The 17,763-nt window shown below is 39.0% G+C and overlaps 1 protein-coding gene across 2 annotated transcripts in view; it reads right to left on the reverse strand.

The window, feature by feature from the left end:
• LOC130912170 (receptor-type tyrosine-protein phosphatase-like N) overlaps window positions 1-11,825 on the reverse strand; it is a 44,498-nt gene extending 32,673 nt beyond the window's left edge. For both annotated transcript variants that reach the window (XM_057830052.1, XM_057830051.1), the window contains exon 1: window positions 11,585-11,825. In XM_057830052.1, the coding sequence (XP_057686035.1) occupies window positions 11,585-11,669 (85 nt within the window). In that variant the 5' untranslated portion in view covers window positions 11,670-11,825. The remainder of the gene's footprint in view (window positions 1-11,584) is intronic.
• Window positions 11,826-17,763: the final 5,938 nt, after the last annotated feature.

Genomic DNA, 17,763 nt, shown 5'->3' on the forward strand with positions numbered 1-17,763 from the left:
GACTACTGAGCTAAAATCGAAGGTTAGCTTTTTTATCTTTTTATTTTTCACCATCACTCTACAGCGCTGTGTTTTACAGATTAAATAAAGCCTGTATGAAAAATGCATTAGCCACGCATCGACAGTAGTCATGATTAATAAAAACCTAGCCCTCCACAGCTAACGTTACATTAGCATTAGCAAGGTACAGTAACGTTAGTTTTGTATTAGCGATACGTTAACTTAACTTTAGGGGTGCACGATATCAATCATATATATATATATATATATATATATATATATATATATATATATATATATATACACATATATATACACATACACACACATATATATACACACACAGTGGGGAGAACAAGTATTTGATACACTGCCAATGGGTTTTCCCATTGACTGTGTATCAAATACTTGTTCTCCCCACTCCCCACTGTACATATATATATATATATATATATATACACATATATATATATATATATTAGGGCTGTTAAACGATTAAAATTTTTAATCAAGTTAATTACAGCTTAAAAATTAATTAATCGTAATTAATCACAATTAATCGCAATTCAAACCATCTATAAAATATGCCATATTTTTCTGTAAATTATTGTTGGAATGGAAAGATAAGACACAAGATGGATATATACATTCAACATACGGTACATAGGGACTGTATTTGTTTATTATAACAATAAATCAACAAGATGGCATTAACATTATGAACATTCTGTTAAAGCGATCCATGGATAGAAAGACTTGTAGTGCTTAAAAGATAAATGTTAGTACAAGTTATACAAATTTTATATTAAAACCCCTCTTAATGTTTTCGTTTTAATAAAACTTGTAAAAATTTCAATCAAAAAATAAACTAGTAGCCCGCCATTGTTGATGTCAATAATTACTTACACAATGCTCATGGGTGCTGAAGCCTATAAAATCAGTCGCACCCAAGCGCCAGCAGAGGGCGGCAAAACTCCATAAAACACAATTTACATGTGGGCATTTCTCTGTACTGTCATTTAAATCTGTCTGAGCGGGCCATGTGCGTTGATTGTGTCAAATATTTTAACGTGATTAATTTTTAAAAATTAATTACCGCCCGTTAACGCGATAATTTTGAAAGCCCTAATATATATATATATATATATATATATATACATATACATATATATATATATATAATTTTTCAATGTATATTTACCTGAGTTTTTGAACACCTGTAGGTCAAAAATACTAATGGTTGATTCAGCATAGACTTGCCTTTGACCGAACCAGAATTTAATGATGACATGAATATTATTATAATAACCAAAACAAACACAAAACAGTTGTGAGTTCAACTAAAGTGCCCATATTACTTTTTTCAAATAAATATAATTTGAGTTAATTACAATCAATCAGTCAATACTATTGACAATGTGTTCCCCTGAACAATGAGCACAGATCTAAAACAAATATAAACCCAACAGGTACTGTGCTTTGTCAGCAGATAAAACATTTGGTGCAACAGGAGAGGAGACTTTTGTCGTCTTGGTCCATGAAACAACTTTCTTAACATGGAAATTATAGAACATCAAGCCTATCAATAACCAAAAGACCTCTCAAGAACTTGCAAACATAACACTGTAAAATGCAAACATTTGCTTATTGGCATAGTAAGGTTTCTAACTTAGTGAAGGAAAAATACGGCCTCTAAAACAGAAACAAAACTTTGCATACTGGCAAAACAGGAGTTGAAACAAACGCACACATCCCAATCCTACACCGTGCCAAAAATATTATTATTAGGCCCGATAATATATATTGTTATCGGATTTATTGGGATGAAGTCATAATTCCTTTTATCGGACCGATAATTATCGTGCATCTCTCCTTAATTTTACCTTGTCCCAAGTATCACTCCTCCGCTCTTGAAGTAAACCGGGTGCCTTTGGTGGAACTGCAGCATTGAAGACGTGCTGTAGTGGTATGCAAGCGCTGTCTTACAGTTAGTACATGAAACAAATGTTCGCCTTGGTGTCCAGCTTGAAATGCTCCCAAACTTTGACATTTTCCGCTTTTTCTTGGCGCATTTCTCTTCGCTTTCGTTGGCTTCTTCGTCATTACCTCTATATTCATGCATGGTTGAAATCTAATACTAGTCCTTTTAAAAAAATTAGCATATTGTGATGAAGTTCATTATTTTCTGTAATGTACTAATTAGAGCTGTCCCGACTAGTCGACATAGTCGACGTCATCGATGACGTAAATCCGTCGACGAGCACAACATCCCGTCGACGGTTAATGAAGGGTTAAAAAAATATATGCGCGGAAAGTTCAGAATGTCGGATGCTCTGTATGCAAGCGGGGAAAGCGGCACAAAGCCAAAAAAGCGCACCAGAGTGTCCAAAACATTGACTTATTTCAAAGAAATAAAGGGGGGTACACTCTTGTGTCCTGTCTCTTCACTGCCAAGCTTGGCTGCACGTCGGCCGTGAATAAACACCTCAAGCGCCGTCACCGTTTGTAAAAAAAAAAAAATTTTTTTTTTTTCATTTTTCGTACACCAGAGGGTGCTGTCGCTTTACTAAATAATAATGTTTCATTGACAATGGGCCTATAAGTGCTATTATTAGTATTGCTAACTGAAAGGTTTATTTCATGTTATGGTTTATTTTATGGTATAGAAAATTATATAACGATAAAAGGTCATAAATATATACAGTATATACAGTGATAGCACTCAAGGAAGAGATTGTCAATGATAAGGTAATAAATTAAGGTAAAGGCAATTCATATAGGCAATTCATTGATATATAAATAAGGTTTAAAAGGAAAAAGGTGAAAAGTTTTCGTTAATTTCTAATTGTGTTGTTTTATTTGTGTGCACCGTAGCTCTTACAGTGTGATTACATCAAGGATGGAATAAAAGTTGTAAACCATCAGTTTAAGAGACCATCTTTTCAATCGGGATGCTACACTAGTTAATTCTATCAGCATTTGAAGTCATTGTTTATTTGTGATTTATTATTGTTATTTACGTGTTTATTTGTACTTTAGTAAATAATTTAAGTGTTCCAATATGTTTTTTGTAAATTGATAAGCGTCAACAAAAATTTCATTGCTAAATTAGTAAACAAAAACGAAAAATATTTTTTTAATTATTAGATTAGTCGACTAATCGTAAAAATAGTCGGCTGACTAATCGGGAGAAAATTAGTCGTTTGGGACAGCCCTAGTACTAATAAACATTAGTTTTTCATATATTTTAGATTCATTACACACAACTGAATTGGTTCAAGCATTTTATTGTTTTAATATTAATGATTTTGGCAAAAAAGTCAAGAAAAAACAAAAATCCCCATCTCCAAAAATCAGCATATCATGAAAAGGTACTCTAAAGAAGCTACTAACCTAATCATCTGAATCAACGAATTAACTCAAAACCCCTGCGAAAGATTCCTGAGGCTTTTAAAAACTTCCAACCTGGTTCATTACTCAAAACCGCAATCATGGGAAAGACTGCCGACCTGACTGCTGTCCAGAAGGCCATCATTGACAACCTCAAGCAAGAGGCTAAGACACAGATAGAAATTTCCACACAAATAGGTTGTTCCCAGAGTGCTGTATCAACGCGCCTCAGTGGGAAAACTGTGGGAAGGAAAAAGTGTGGCAGGAAATGCTGCACAACCAGAAGAGGTTACCGCACCCTGAGAAAGATTGTGGAGAAGGGCCGATTCCAGACCTTGGGGGACCTGCAGAAACAGTGGACGGAGTCTGGAGTAGAAACATCCAGAGCCACCGTGCACAGGCGTGTGCTGAAAATGGGCTACAGGTGCCGCATTCCCCAGGTCAAGCCACTTTTGAACCTGAAACAGCGGCAGAAGCACCTGATCTGGGCTACAGAGAAGCAGCACTTGACTGTTGCTCAGTGGTCCAAAGTACTTCAGATGAAAGCAAATTTTGCACATCATTCAGAAATCAAGGTACCAGAGTTTGGAGGACGACTGGGGAAAAGGAAATTCCAAAATGCCTGAAGTCCAGTGTCAAGTACCCACAGTCAGTGATGGTCTGGAATGCCATGTCAGCTGCTGGTGTTGGTCTACTGTGTTTTATCAAGGGCAGGGTCAATGCAGCTAGCTATCGGGAGATTTTGAAGCACTTCACGCTTCCATATGCTGAAAAGCTTTATGGAGATGAATATTTCATTTTTCAGCACGACCTGGCACCCGCTCACAGTGCCAAAACCACTGGTAAATGGTTTACTGACCATGGCATTACTGTGCTCAATCGGCCTGCAAACTCTCCTGACCTGAACCCCATAGAGAATCTGTGGGATATTGTGAATAATTGCGGGGAAGGTGATGTAATGAAAAGAGAAAGAGTGAAAACATTTTCGAGCCTGAGGACAAAGTTAAAGTGTCTAATCTACCAAATATGGCGATGCTTTGAATTTAGCTCATAATAGAGTTCATAATAGCTTAGTTTTATTTCGTTTTGGATTTTTGTTTTTAAACTGTGTTAGTTTTCAGAGTGGATTTGCTAGCTGTGATTATTTTTCTTGAAATTATTTTCTTGGGTTTTTATTCAGTTTTAGTGTAAGTCTATCATTGTTAGATTGTCATTTGTCAAGCAATACTTAGAAGAAATAAAATATGAAAACTTAACAAGACAGTATTTTAAATGCACGCTTACAGTCATTGAATTTTGTCATTTTGACATTACAAAAACAAAGGAATTGGTGTCTTTAATTGCAATACGTTTCAGTTCTGTGAACACACAATACAGTTTTAGTTATTGCTTATGTCCTTTTTATTATAGCTTTCATTTATTTCAGTTAATGAATATGTTTTGTAAATTCTATTTTTCATTACTTTGATAGCTTTCATTAATGATACCCTTGATTCAAACAACAACTTAAGTACTGAAAAATATTTGATTTGACAACAAATAAATCATACAAACAGTATGCTGTTTGTGTATTGTTTTAATTGGAAACACAATGGGGTATAAAATGAGCCTCTCTAACAGGCGCAGATGTTCACAAGCATTGATATGGAGAGGAAAAACTATGAGCTAACAAATTTGTCTACCATTGAAAATATGTGCCGTATTATTAAGTGTAAAATACAACAACAACAACGAGGTAGGAACTGAAGCAGGAATGATAAAGACTTCCACCCACAAAGCTTTAACAATCCTCAACTCGAAAACACGTACTGAGTGTCGTGAAAGGCAAAGGTGTTGAAACCCAATGGGAAACATGCCTCTGTCCCGTCCACTGTTCAGTAAACGGAGCCTGATGTGACACAAAGACCAGATTCGTGTTCCTCTATTAACACACACAATATTGACTCCTCTTCTAATGAACTGCTAAGCACCTCATGTCCTCCTGCATGCACCCGCTCTACAGTCGCCTTCTACATCACTTAAAGCCACAGCAATTACTGACGAGCAGATGATTGAGATCATAAAACTAAGTCAGCGGCTGGTGTTAATGATGTCCAAAGGGGAATTTCGGATGATGACATACAAATAAGGTTTGTTTTCTATGCTACTAAAAGAGTCTCTGTCAAGGAAGGATGTGTTCAAAAATTGAATTTTGTTAGGGGTATTCCACCAAGATGTCATAAATGATAGGAAAGAAAAGACATAAAACGCTTACTCTTCCTTATTGACGTAAATGTCCACAGAGGAAACTCCCATTTTACGAGTCCGGTATAAAGATGAAAAGTCCCTTTTGCTAATTTTGTACCCAGTTTAATAATTATTAGTGGTATCAACAATAATCGATGCGGTGATGCATGGAGGATTCGATTCGATGCGGGCAACAAGCCGAATCGAATATATAAGCACGTTCCAAAATCTTCCCTGCACAATTCCGGTGATGCAACGGATTTGGTTTCCCCATCTGTATTATTTCTCATGTTTCATTTCTTACACACGCATAACTCTGGTCAAGTTTCCCACCAACCTCGTAGAAGCTAAAATGTCTCCAGATGTCTGCTTTCAATGTCTTAGGTGCATCAATAATCTTTCTCGCTCCCTCTTTCTCCGCTTCAGCCATTGTTGTTATGTCCTATCTCTTAGAGCAGACATGTCCAAAGTCCGGCCCGGGGGCCAAATGCGGCCCGTGGACAAATTTCATCCGGCCCCCAGCCTCTGTCATAAAATCAATAACGTTTGGCCCACACACAGACTTAATAAATTGGTCAGCAGTACTGCTACCAGCATATGAAGTCGCTTACACACTAAATGCAGCAGCACTCTAAGCAACATTACCCCGTGTGACCCTTTACTCCCAATTTTTCTAAAATGGCGACAATTAACAAAAAAAAAAAAGAAAGTTGACTGCGACGGCCGACGCTTAAAGGATAGGTGTGAATTGGACTATTTCTTCTCTAAAATACGCAACAACTGTGTCTGCCTCATTTGCAAAGAGACAGTCGCTGCTCTTAATAGTTCAATGTGAGGCGATATTACCAAACAAGACACGCTGATATGTATGACAAAATTACAGGGTAAATACGTAGCGATAAATTGAAGCAACTTGAAGCTAGTTTAATTTCACAGCAGCAGTATTTCGCAAGAGCCCGAGATTCGAAAGTGTACGCCACAAAGGCTAGTTGTGAGATTGTTGAAATTATGAATTAAAAAAAATAATAACGCAAATATGACACACAGAATGGCATGCTAAAATTTGCTTAAATATATTGTTCTACGTAAAGGACGTCAGCCAAAGTCGGCCCCCCCACATTTGTCTTAGAGGTTAGAGCTTGTGCCCGAACGGGCCCAAAATGTTAAGCATTCACGTTCAGGTCGGGTCGGGTCGGGCCGCCGCGCCAACTAATAAATTATATTTTAAAAAATGGGATAAAACCGAGAGCAGGCTCTCTGTTTTTTGCATTTGCTTGTGCACCCACATGAACGCCGTGGTGACACCCGCTTTTTCTTCTTCTCCTCCCGCTGTGGCGCTTGCGATTCGTTACGAAAGACACTTTTATTTATGTACACAAAGGCAACAGAAATGTGATCCTTTTAAATCCTTTCCTCTGTGTGTCTGCAAAACCGCTTGTTTTTTTTCATATTAAACTTTCCCAGCGTTATTTCGTTGTGTAAATGCTTTTATAATGATCATAAAAATATTTAGACTATTTAAACGTTAAGAAAACTTGCATTTTTTCTGCCAACTCAAAGAAATGAAAATAAATTGCTGCTGCTGCATTTTTTTCCCCGCGTCACTCCAACAAATAAATTTTTTTTAAAAAAACGGGTTTTACGGGCTGGGCCTGCAAATCTAGTTTAATTGATCGGGCTCGTGCCGGGTCGGGCTTCAATACCAGTGGGCCGTGTCGGGTCGGGCTGGATTTTTTTAGGCCCGATCTAACCTCTATTGCACATATACAGTAAAGTGGGCTAGGCCTACATTTTACTTTTGTTCTACATTGCAAGTTATTTGATGTTTTGTTTGCAACTGAACTGATCCCTGGATTGATATTGCGATAAAGATGCTGCTGCACTACAATATTTTCTTTGTCGTTTTCTTTAATATTTACTTGAATATTTTTATTGAAGGGTCGTTGTGACTAAAATACAGTGACTGTTATTACTGATTTTGCACAGGAGTTCAGATGTTGCACTGTGAAAGGCTGCTACTGTGTGTAAAAAAAGAGAAAGCCCTGGTCTCATTTAAAGCACTAATTAAATGCTGTGATCTGTTGGGTTTTTTTTGTTTTTTTTTTTTATATATGAAAGTATTTTCATTTGACTTCAACCAGGAGTGACACAAGAGCCAATAAAAAGTTGTTTAATGTCTGACCGCTTGTGTTGCCTCATGATTCACGAAAAATATGCTTTGCTTTAGAATTTTAATGCATCCCAGGCTTTAATGCATTGCGATGCATTGCCGAATCGAATCGTGACCCTCTGAATCGAATCGAATCGTGGCCCTCTGAATCGTAATCGAATTGAATCGTGAGGGCAGTGCCGATGCACACCTCTAATAATTATACAATTTTATGAGCATATAGTCATAGCATAGCAATTTCTACTTGAAGATACCATGATCTGATTGGTCTATGTTTTTTTTTAACTTCAAAACCGGCTTTTGATTGGTGTATTCTTTGCATACAATGAATTTTGGGATATTGAGTCTGTAGTCAGAATGTACACAATGTCTGACAGGTTTAATCAATGACAACCTTTTTACAGACTATCAAGGTTGAATAAAATTGATTAATTAAGAATATCAAATGGTTGTTGATCTCACCAACAAGTTGGTTGGTAAGGACAAGCCAAGGCTTGTCAAAATGTTGTGAGTCTGATTTCTCCTAATTTTGGGAAATCCAAGTCACCATCCAAGTTCAAAATGTATTTTCTTATAGACCAAACGACATAGTACAGTGATCCGTCACTACTTCGCGCTTCAAACTATGCGTCCTCAGTCCATCCATTTTTTTCCAATTAAAAAAAATAAATAAATAATTAAATGTGGTATTTTATAGAGCTGTCTATCCGATCACAGTCTGTCACTGTCACTCCTGCTGCTTTTCCTGGTCAGGCATTGCACTGGAGTTGCTTATTAAAGTTAATGACGATTAACAGAAAGTTAAGGTTTGATCTTGCCAGAGATCCTTGGAAGCCAAAACTTCAAAGCGCCACATGCGTCAATTATAGTTTAACTTGTTTAACAGTTGCTGTGGCAACTCATTGTGTTTAAGTAAGCAACTTGAGCGGATTTGAGTGGACTTGCTCAATGAAGCATTCAATAAAGACAAGCTTTTTTCCACTTTATTCTTGTTTAAAAATAATTCGGTGGGACAGAAACGTGTTTAAAACCTATCATAATTATTACATGTGAAGTGCTTAAAACTATTTATTAAGAGAGAGAGAGAGAGAGAGAGAGAGAGAGAGAGAGAGAGAGAGAGAGAGACTGTATATACCGTATTGGCCCGAATACAAGATTGTGGGTTTTTTGCATTGAAATAAGACTGAAAAAGTGGGGGTCGTCTTATATTCGCGGTCTAGACATTATACCCCTTCACGAAGCTAGATGGCGCCAGATATCATTGAAGTGAATGCTGAACTTGAGGAGTAATGTTCTGTCACGTCAGATCTCAGCTACTCTCAAGTTTAACCAGTTTGCATTATTTTTATTGCAATGTTTTTCCTTATTCAGATTTGTTTCAAGACTAGTTGCGGTTAGACCTCACGTTGATGGTTATTGCAGTTATTGCAATTTTGTTGTTTTAATAGATTGCTTTATTTACGTTTCAAAAACCAGAAGCCATTCATTTACGAATGTGATTGCACTTTAGTTTACATATTTAAAGTGGGGCTGTCAAACGATTAAAATTTTTAATCGAGTTAATCACAGCTTAAAAATTAATTAATCGTAATTAATCGCAATTCAAACCATCTCTAAAATATGCCATATTTTTCTGTAAATTATTGTTGGAATGGAAAGCTAAGACACAAGACGGATATATACATTCAACATACTGTACATAAGTACTGTATTTGTTTATTATAACAATAAATCAACAAGATGGCATTAACATTAACATTCTGTTAAAGTGATCCATGGATAGAAAGACTTGTAGTTCTTAAAAGATAAATGTTACAAGTTATAGAAATTTTATATTAAAACCCCTCTTAATGTTTTCGTTTTAATGAAATTTGTAAAATTTTCAATCAAAAAATCAACTAGTAGCTCGCCATTGTTGATGTCAATAACCCATAAAACCCAAACCCATAAAATCAGTTGCACCCAGGCGCCATCAGAGGGCGACAAAACACCAAAAAAACACAAGTAACAAGTGGACATGACACTGTGCTGTCATTTTAACCTGTTTGAGCGGGGCATGTGTGTTAATTGCGTCAAATATTTTAACATGATTAATTTTTAAAAAATTAATTACCGCCCGTTAACGTGATAATTTTGACAGCCCTAATTTAAAGGTTCAGATATTAAGATTTGAATAAGGCAAAACATGCTTTTTCTCTCAAATATATTGTTATAATCATTTTTATTTCAGATGTACTGTCATTATTTTTTGTATAAAAATTAATTTGGTTTTCAAAAAGTCTTTTTTCAAACTTGAGTCTTGAAAAAGAGGGGGTCGTCTTATAATCAGGGCCGTCTTATATTCGGGCCAATACGATATATATACTGTATATAAAAGGGCTATTTATTTATTTATTTTTATTCTTTTGGTTTAAAAAAAGTGAAAAACATGTCTTATATGTATGTCCTTCCAATGCTAATGCTCAAAAAAAAAAAAAAAAGTTGTTGTTTTTTTTGGGTGTGGGGGCGCTACTTCGCAGTTTTTCACTTATCGCAGCGGGTTCTGGTCCCCATGCACCAATACAAATATTAGGAGCCCCGGTACACCATTAAAATACAGGCATCGTTACCGGCTGATACTAAGAAATAATTTGCTGATGCTACGCAATATGTACTCTTCGAGATTTAGTTTCCAACCACTGGTTGCCCCTCCCGAGCAGGTTGCCAGTTACAAACACCGCCTTAAAAGAACCAGTACTTGTATGGTGTTAAATCAAGGCCAATAATTTTGTAATCTGAAAAAAAGAAACGATTGAAAAAAAAATTATGTGAAAAAAAAAAATTTGAAACTGAAAAAAAAATCGATCTGAAAGTGGAAAAAAAAATTGAAACTGAAAAAATTAGACCTGAAAGTGAAAAAAAAAATCTTTGAACCTGAAAATATCAACTTTGTAACTGTAAAATAATAATAATAATAATAATAAATAAGAATAAAACAAACATTCAGTTTCAAAAAAAATTTTTTCAATCGTTTTTTTTTCAGATTACAAAACTTTTGACCTTGATTTAACACCATATATTTGTCGCCTTTCCCGAGATCTACACCGATTACGAATGCAGGGCTTCAGACTGCGACCAAATGGTCGCATTTTGCGACAAAAATTAGAACCAGTACGAGTATTTTTTTCATCTACTCGCATATGCGTGACCAGTAACATTGCAGGTTTTTTTTTGCTGACAAACTCCTTCATGGTTAAATCCATTGGCGGTAATGTAACGTAATGTAATGTTCTGTAAGATAATTAGAAAAAAAAAAAAAAAACGTATGTTAGAGTATCGGCCAATATCACACAGCCAGATAGCGGAATCGATATCAGGAGCCAAAACTGGTATCTGTGCAACACTAGTTGATAGGTCACTGGAAAGCTGAGATTTTTCCCTTTTTGATGATACCAAAACCTCAGTTTTGAAAAATGGTTTACTGTGATTTTTGCCGTTACAGGGCACAATAGCAACAAGTAGGCTACCCTACCAGTAACATTTGCCAATTTCAAAATCTGCACTTTATCACATTTCCTGTTTTGTTGGTCAAGACTTTTCTCCCTGCCCCCACCCAATTACAAATTTTCCACCGTTTGCGTCAGCTGGACACATTACAGCTGATCATGTAGACATGACAAAGTGGATTTGATGCTTTGCAGGAGCTTATAAGCGTCAATTAATGAGTGTATGATAAAATGTAAGAAATAAACATGGCTGCTGAGTGAGCTAATGACTTGTGGGTGTTTTCTTTTGAGTGTTCTCCGTAGCTCGTCTCACCGTGTCGGGCAGCCGTGCTGAAGCGACAGGAGGCAGTGAGGAGGAAGAAGAGGCACATGGCCACCAACGGCCGACAACACCTCATGGTCCACCCGAGATCCACCTGCTCGAGGAGGGGACTTTTCCGTGGCCGCTGTTGCCGTCTAGCAGCTGTCCATTGGCGACGAGATTCAGCAGGTCGCCTGCTAAGCTGTTTCCGCTCCTGCTGCTGTGCTGGGATGGAGAATGAAGAGGCGACGGATGGCCAACATCACCAATAGGGGGCGTTAAAGCACACCAAACACAGAAGCCACAGAAAAACACAACAAACTTGCAAAATAAAGGTGTTTGTTTAAAATTTAATGAGGTTCTTAAGAAAACAAAAAAGGTTGAATTCAAAAAGGTCAATGAGTGCCATTATACAGTGACAGATGTCCAATCCAGTTAAAGTGGGAAGGATGGCAGTGAATGAATGAATGTTTATTTGCTGCCATCAGGCCGGAGTGGCTAATTAGGAGGACCGGGAACCCTCTTTTTAATGCATCACACACCAAGGTTGTGGGATGGTTGGGACCTGGTGGGGGGGTAGGGGTGCCTCACGGTTACCTCATCACGGCAGGCCCTGCCATCCCTGCACCTTTTTTTTTAACGCACCGCACACGTCATACTCCACAGGGGAGCTTTGGCAAAGGGCGGTAGGACGGGCAGCTGGGCTAAATTTCCATGCTGCGGTCCCACTGCCCCAAGCCAAGCTCGCCTAGTTTAATGCATACATTGCACTACCCTCCCCTCACAATCCCATCATGGTGCTGGGTAATGGTTGCCAGCCGGGAACCTGGCAGCCACAGTAATAGGGTGGTAGGTGGGTCCCACACTTTTTCTCCCGGGGCGTGGCCTCTTCTCTGCCTGGGCTGCCGGCCGCGGGAGTGGGGGGTGGTCGGGGCTCCGGTCTCGCATCGCCCCACGGCGGCTCCTCGGCGTTCTCCTGCCTCCGCCTTCCCCTCTCTTCTCTAACTGGGTATCCGCCATGTGCTCCGCCACGGATCGCTGGCTGGGCGGCGGTGTATCGGCTGGATGTTGCCTGCTACGTCGGAGGACCCTGCCCTGCCCTGGTGGGCCGCTGGGGGCCCCGTGGCGTGCCGTGACGGCTGGGGGGCTGCGCCTGTGGCTCGTGGCCCGGGTGGGCGGACGGGCTTGGGGACGGGCATGGGGTTGGTGGTGCGTCCCCTCTTGCCATCCCTGAAGGCCGGTTGATGGGTGCGCGGGTGGCCCAGGGGACCACCCTGGATTCCTGGGGGGGACGAGGGCTCCTTTGCTGAGCTGCGGGAGGAGGGATGGGCTGCACTGCCCCCCCACCTCCCCGGGCTGGCTGGGTGGGTGGGGGCCGTGGCCCTGTGTCGGCGCCCGCGTGGCATCTCCGCTCGTCTGCGTGGCTGTTGCGTGCCCGGTGGGGCTCGCATGCGGCTGGATGTGATTGGGCGCGCTCGGGTAGGGGGTCCCGGTACCGGGATTGGCGATGGGGCGGTGTAGCGTCGGTCGCCAACAGGCTTACACTCACAAGGGATTCACACGATTACTGGATTCTAGATCACAGAGCTGATTTGCGTACACTCTACCCCTTTCAATCACTTAGCTTATAGACTCCCCCACCCCCTTCCCCCTCTTTCCCTGGTCAACAGGCCCCCCACATGGTGTCAACCGGAAATAAACCTAGCTGACAATAGCACCAACGTATTAGTAGTTAGGCGTTCAATGTATTTCTGGATGTTGTTTCTTTTCTTTCTTCTCTTGTGTTTCTTTTCTTCTGTTCCCCCATAACCCTTCCTGTTCGCTGCTTTGTCATAATAAACGAGGTATGTTGAATGAGCACAGTGGGAGTATGTCAGACTCTCAATGTGAAACATTAAAACTGTTCAGACTATCCGGGCACTGAGACTTCCATTCTCCGTGTCAAACAGCTGAACAGGACAGGTTTTAAAAAAAAAAAAAAAAAAAAAAAAAAAAAAAGAGGAGGACCGGGACAAATACCAGTGGACCGGCCTGACGTTTGGGCTGGTCTTAATATAAATTTGTAAAGCTGTCAATTAAACGCGATGAATTATGGCCCTCCCCTTCTTGCACTGCGTAGTTTGGAATTCAAGACGATGTGCGGCGCCCTTTTATGGCCGCCAGTTCTGGGAAAGAGTATCATCCTGCTGCTGATCCCGGTAAAACCCAATTTTGGATTTTAATGGCCAAAATGAGGCACTTTGAGGCAGCCTGATGATCGTGAACCCACCTGGCACCACCACTTATGGTTGTTTTCGAGCATGTTTGGATGAAAATACAGCAATGAACCTCCTGGGCGTTTTGGCCAGCCACTGTGACCACCCGAGACGCACTATTAGCTGGGCACAAGCACATGGAGAATCGGGATGAAATTGCTGTGTCAAGGAGTTTTGGCTTTTTTTTAGCCCAAAATGTGGCACACTGAGGCAGACTGTTGCATTCATTGTCATTTTCTGAGTAGTAATGTCTATATACCTACATATATCGACTGTATATTTAAAGTAAAGATACACGATAATATCGGTCACCGATAATTATCGGCCGATAATGGCAATTATGACGTCACACAGATAATCCAGATAATAAAAAAATTCAACCGATAATGCAATCCGATAATTATATACTTGATTTTGCCTCCAAATGTGCGCAACCAAAGAATTCAGCACACCGCCTCCTCAACCCCTCCCCTCTCTGAAGCCCCTGAGGGAGGAGGGGTTGAGGAGGCGGAGTTACAAGACAAGAAGTAGTTGAATATTATGGCGGCTGTTACTAAAAAAACGACGCTCTCGCCATCTGCGAAACATGTACCGTATAAGTTCCACGAGGCAGAAAGAACGCGTCCTCATTCAAAACCACTAACCCAGCAGCCATTTAAAAATGCATCATAAAGAATTTTGGAACAAATACAAGGCTGCTGCTAGCAGGAATGCTAAAGCTATTGTAAACACTAAGTTAAACTACAGGGCTTGTGACGATACAGAGTCGGGCTGTTTGGGAATGCAGCCCAAGGCGGGTGGTAAATTCGCATCTAAGGCTAAACACCGGCACTACTGGAGACCGATAGTCGGCAAGCAGCCGTCTTCCGACGGAGCCCGCCGCTCTGGCCAGTCCGGCAGGCCGCCGCCGCCTCGCCATAGGCGGGGCGGGCCGAGCCCGGTTCCCCGGCCTCTGGACCTCCGGCGAACACCCCGGTTTCTCGAGCGTTCCCCCACGGCGTGCGAGCAGAGCCAGGACCCGAATACGCCGCGGCGAACCGGCCAGGGCGGGCGGATTATCCTGTACGAATGTAGCTGCCGCCGCCGCCGAGACAAGACACGTGTTTTTTTTTTTTACCTTAATGACCCGAGAACCAAAGCCCTGGATAAAAGAAATAATGCAGTTTATACGACCACCATTCTTCATGAAAAAGTGATGTCCGGTAAGCAAGCTTATCATGACGGCACAGTGGTTATAAGATCATTTAAACATGGAGAAAACGAAGTCAGCCAGTCAATAATGCATTCAGAATGTGAAATGACGAGCGGTCAGATGACTTTGTAACGCTGCCTTTATTTTCAGCTTAATAAAACTCAGGCACAAAACAACACGCACGCGGATGCGAGCTCCAACTCCATCCAAATAGTACTGCCGTGTAGCAGTTTAGCTGCTGTAACGCAAATGTCGTGAAAGCCGCAAATGTAAACAAAGCGCTGCAGAATGGGTACATGACATCTCGCTCTTTTGAGGTAATCATTTTCACAGTGTGCAACAAAGCATATAACATTAGCAATCACTTTTCAAATTATTTAACTTATTTGTCTGCTCAATTACAGTCACAGTAGATAATCAAATTCTTAAATCAATATTCTGTAGCCACAAATATTATTCAAAATCTTTCAAGTTTTTTTTTTTTTTTTTAGGATTAAGTATAATAATGTATTGCTTAAAACAAGGCTGTTAAGATTATTTTCAGCTAGCTATTTTTCTTCCAAGAAATCTGAGAGAAATACACTTGAAGCGATCGCAGATAATTTCACTTATTGCCAATAGATTTACACTTAAAACTGACTAGTTTTAAGGAGGTGTGTTTTGCAGCGGATTAATGTTATATATGTTAGGAATGGCTTACTTTTAAACGCATTTTTGTGTAACTTAGGTATTTACTCTGTAATTGTTGCCAAAGGTTTACCATTACACAATGTCAGACAATGTCATTATTTAGATGTTTGAATTGACGACTTGTTCATACTTTATGTTGAAAAAAAGAGCAATAAATTATATTTTTGCACAGTAATATTTTCTTTTGTGTATACTTTAAAATTTTACATAAATCTTTTTATAGAATTATCGGCTTGACATTATCGGTTATCGGTTGGAATGAGGCGGAAATTATCGGTTATCGGTATCGGTTGAAAAATGCATTATCGTGCATCACTAATTTAAAGTATATAAAAAGATGTATAAAATAAAAGTATTATAGATTGAAACAACCCCCCCCCCCCCCACCCAAAATAAAACTGTACACACGACCCTAACCACTCTTCCTTCATGTCGGCCTTTTTAGTTAATTGGGAAAAATTGATGTTTAATTTATCTATAAAGTTTAAAGTTGGCCACCCGTGACAAACAGAAGGATGAAAAGAGCCACATAAAAGTGAATATATTAATTGCACGAATATGGCGGAAAACACTTGAAGTTCCGCTCTGAGACCCCTAATTTGATCAAATTTTAAAATTGTCCTATATGCATGTGTGCTACATCATTGGAAAGCTTAAAATGTCAATTTTCAGGGGGAAGAAAATTTTTGAACAGGAGGGCATTTTGGAAAAAAAAGTTTTTTATTACAGCAAAACCCCAACTGGAAGTGAGAGCACGCGAGAGCAGAATTAAAGATGCCACGTTTTTAGCGGGATGTTATTGCGCACTTACCTCTTTTCGAACCAAAAACTCCATGTCGCATGTATCACCGAGCGTCAAGACACAGCTGTGAGTGGCCAGAGCCGTATTTTTGGGGGATTTCATCGGTGAAACATGGTAATATAACAAGGGTCGCGATGCAGAAATAGCAGACATCATGTAGTGGTCGAGATTTTTTTAATATATTTATCCTTTTTAATTTTTTTCCCCCAATTTTTCTTTGTTTGGATCGATTATTTATCATATAACATATCAGGGAAAATGTGACAGTAACAAAAAAAATTTCAATTAAGCAATAGTTATGAGGTAGCTATCCGCTACTTTTTTACAGACACCATTTTTTTCATTGTGATGTAATTTGTTTAAAAGTTTAAAATATGCGAGTGAATGATTTTTTAGTCGTTTTTTTTTTTTTTTAAACGAAATATTGGACATCGAATAATGATTGTAAGCTAAAAATTACAGACATTTTGAATTTTAAATATAATTACTGACCTTTTTATGGCTGGGTTGAAACAAAAGTGGTTGCGCGACGTCTGTAAACGGGGATTTCCAGGGTAAAAGGGACAAATTAAAAATAGTTCGGGGGCTTATTTGCCCATAAATCTGCTATGGCAGCATATAGACATATTGTTCTATCAAACACAACAGTTCTTTTGGCTTAAAATACAGCAGTTTATTTTATAGAGGGTTGCAAGAGCAGAAACTGCTTTTTCAGTCTTGTCTGTGTTTTCTGCCATATACTCCTTTGTTTCTCAATATTTTCAAGTGACATTTTCAATCGAGTGGGAATATTAGTATTTTAAAATGTAATTTTCAGAACAATGGGAATAATGAATTTTATTATTTTAAAAGGGAGACTGGATAATTTACTAGTGCTGTATTTACGATATAGACATTATCCATTTATTTCACATTATTAGTTAGGCGTATGTCAAAATATTTTGCCATATTCATGCAATAAATAGAATTTATAACTGTATTGTATTTTACAAATACTTTGTCGTTTATTCACACTCATACAGTTACCAGTTTATATAAAAGAAAAATACATTTTGATTAACCGATTTAAAAAAAAAAACAGCTAGTGTAATGCGTTGAGTATTACAAAATAGTAGCAGTTTTAATAGCACAAGTAGTAATTATTATCTACTCAGTGGATTTATTTTTATGCTCGTCATAACCATAATATTAGATGATTTAAAAAAAACAGCTAGTGTAATGCATTGAGTATTACAAAATAGTAGCAGTTTTA

This window comes from Corythoichthys intestinalis, chromosome 2 (genome assembly GCF_030265065.1).
Source record: "Corythoichthys intestinalis isolate RoL2023-P3 chromosome 2, ASM3026506v1, whole genome shotgun sequence".
Taxonomy (NCBI): domain Eukaryota; kingdom Metazoa; phylum Chordata; class Actinopteri; order Syngnathiformes; family Syngnathidae; genus Corythoichthys; species Corythoichthys intestinalis.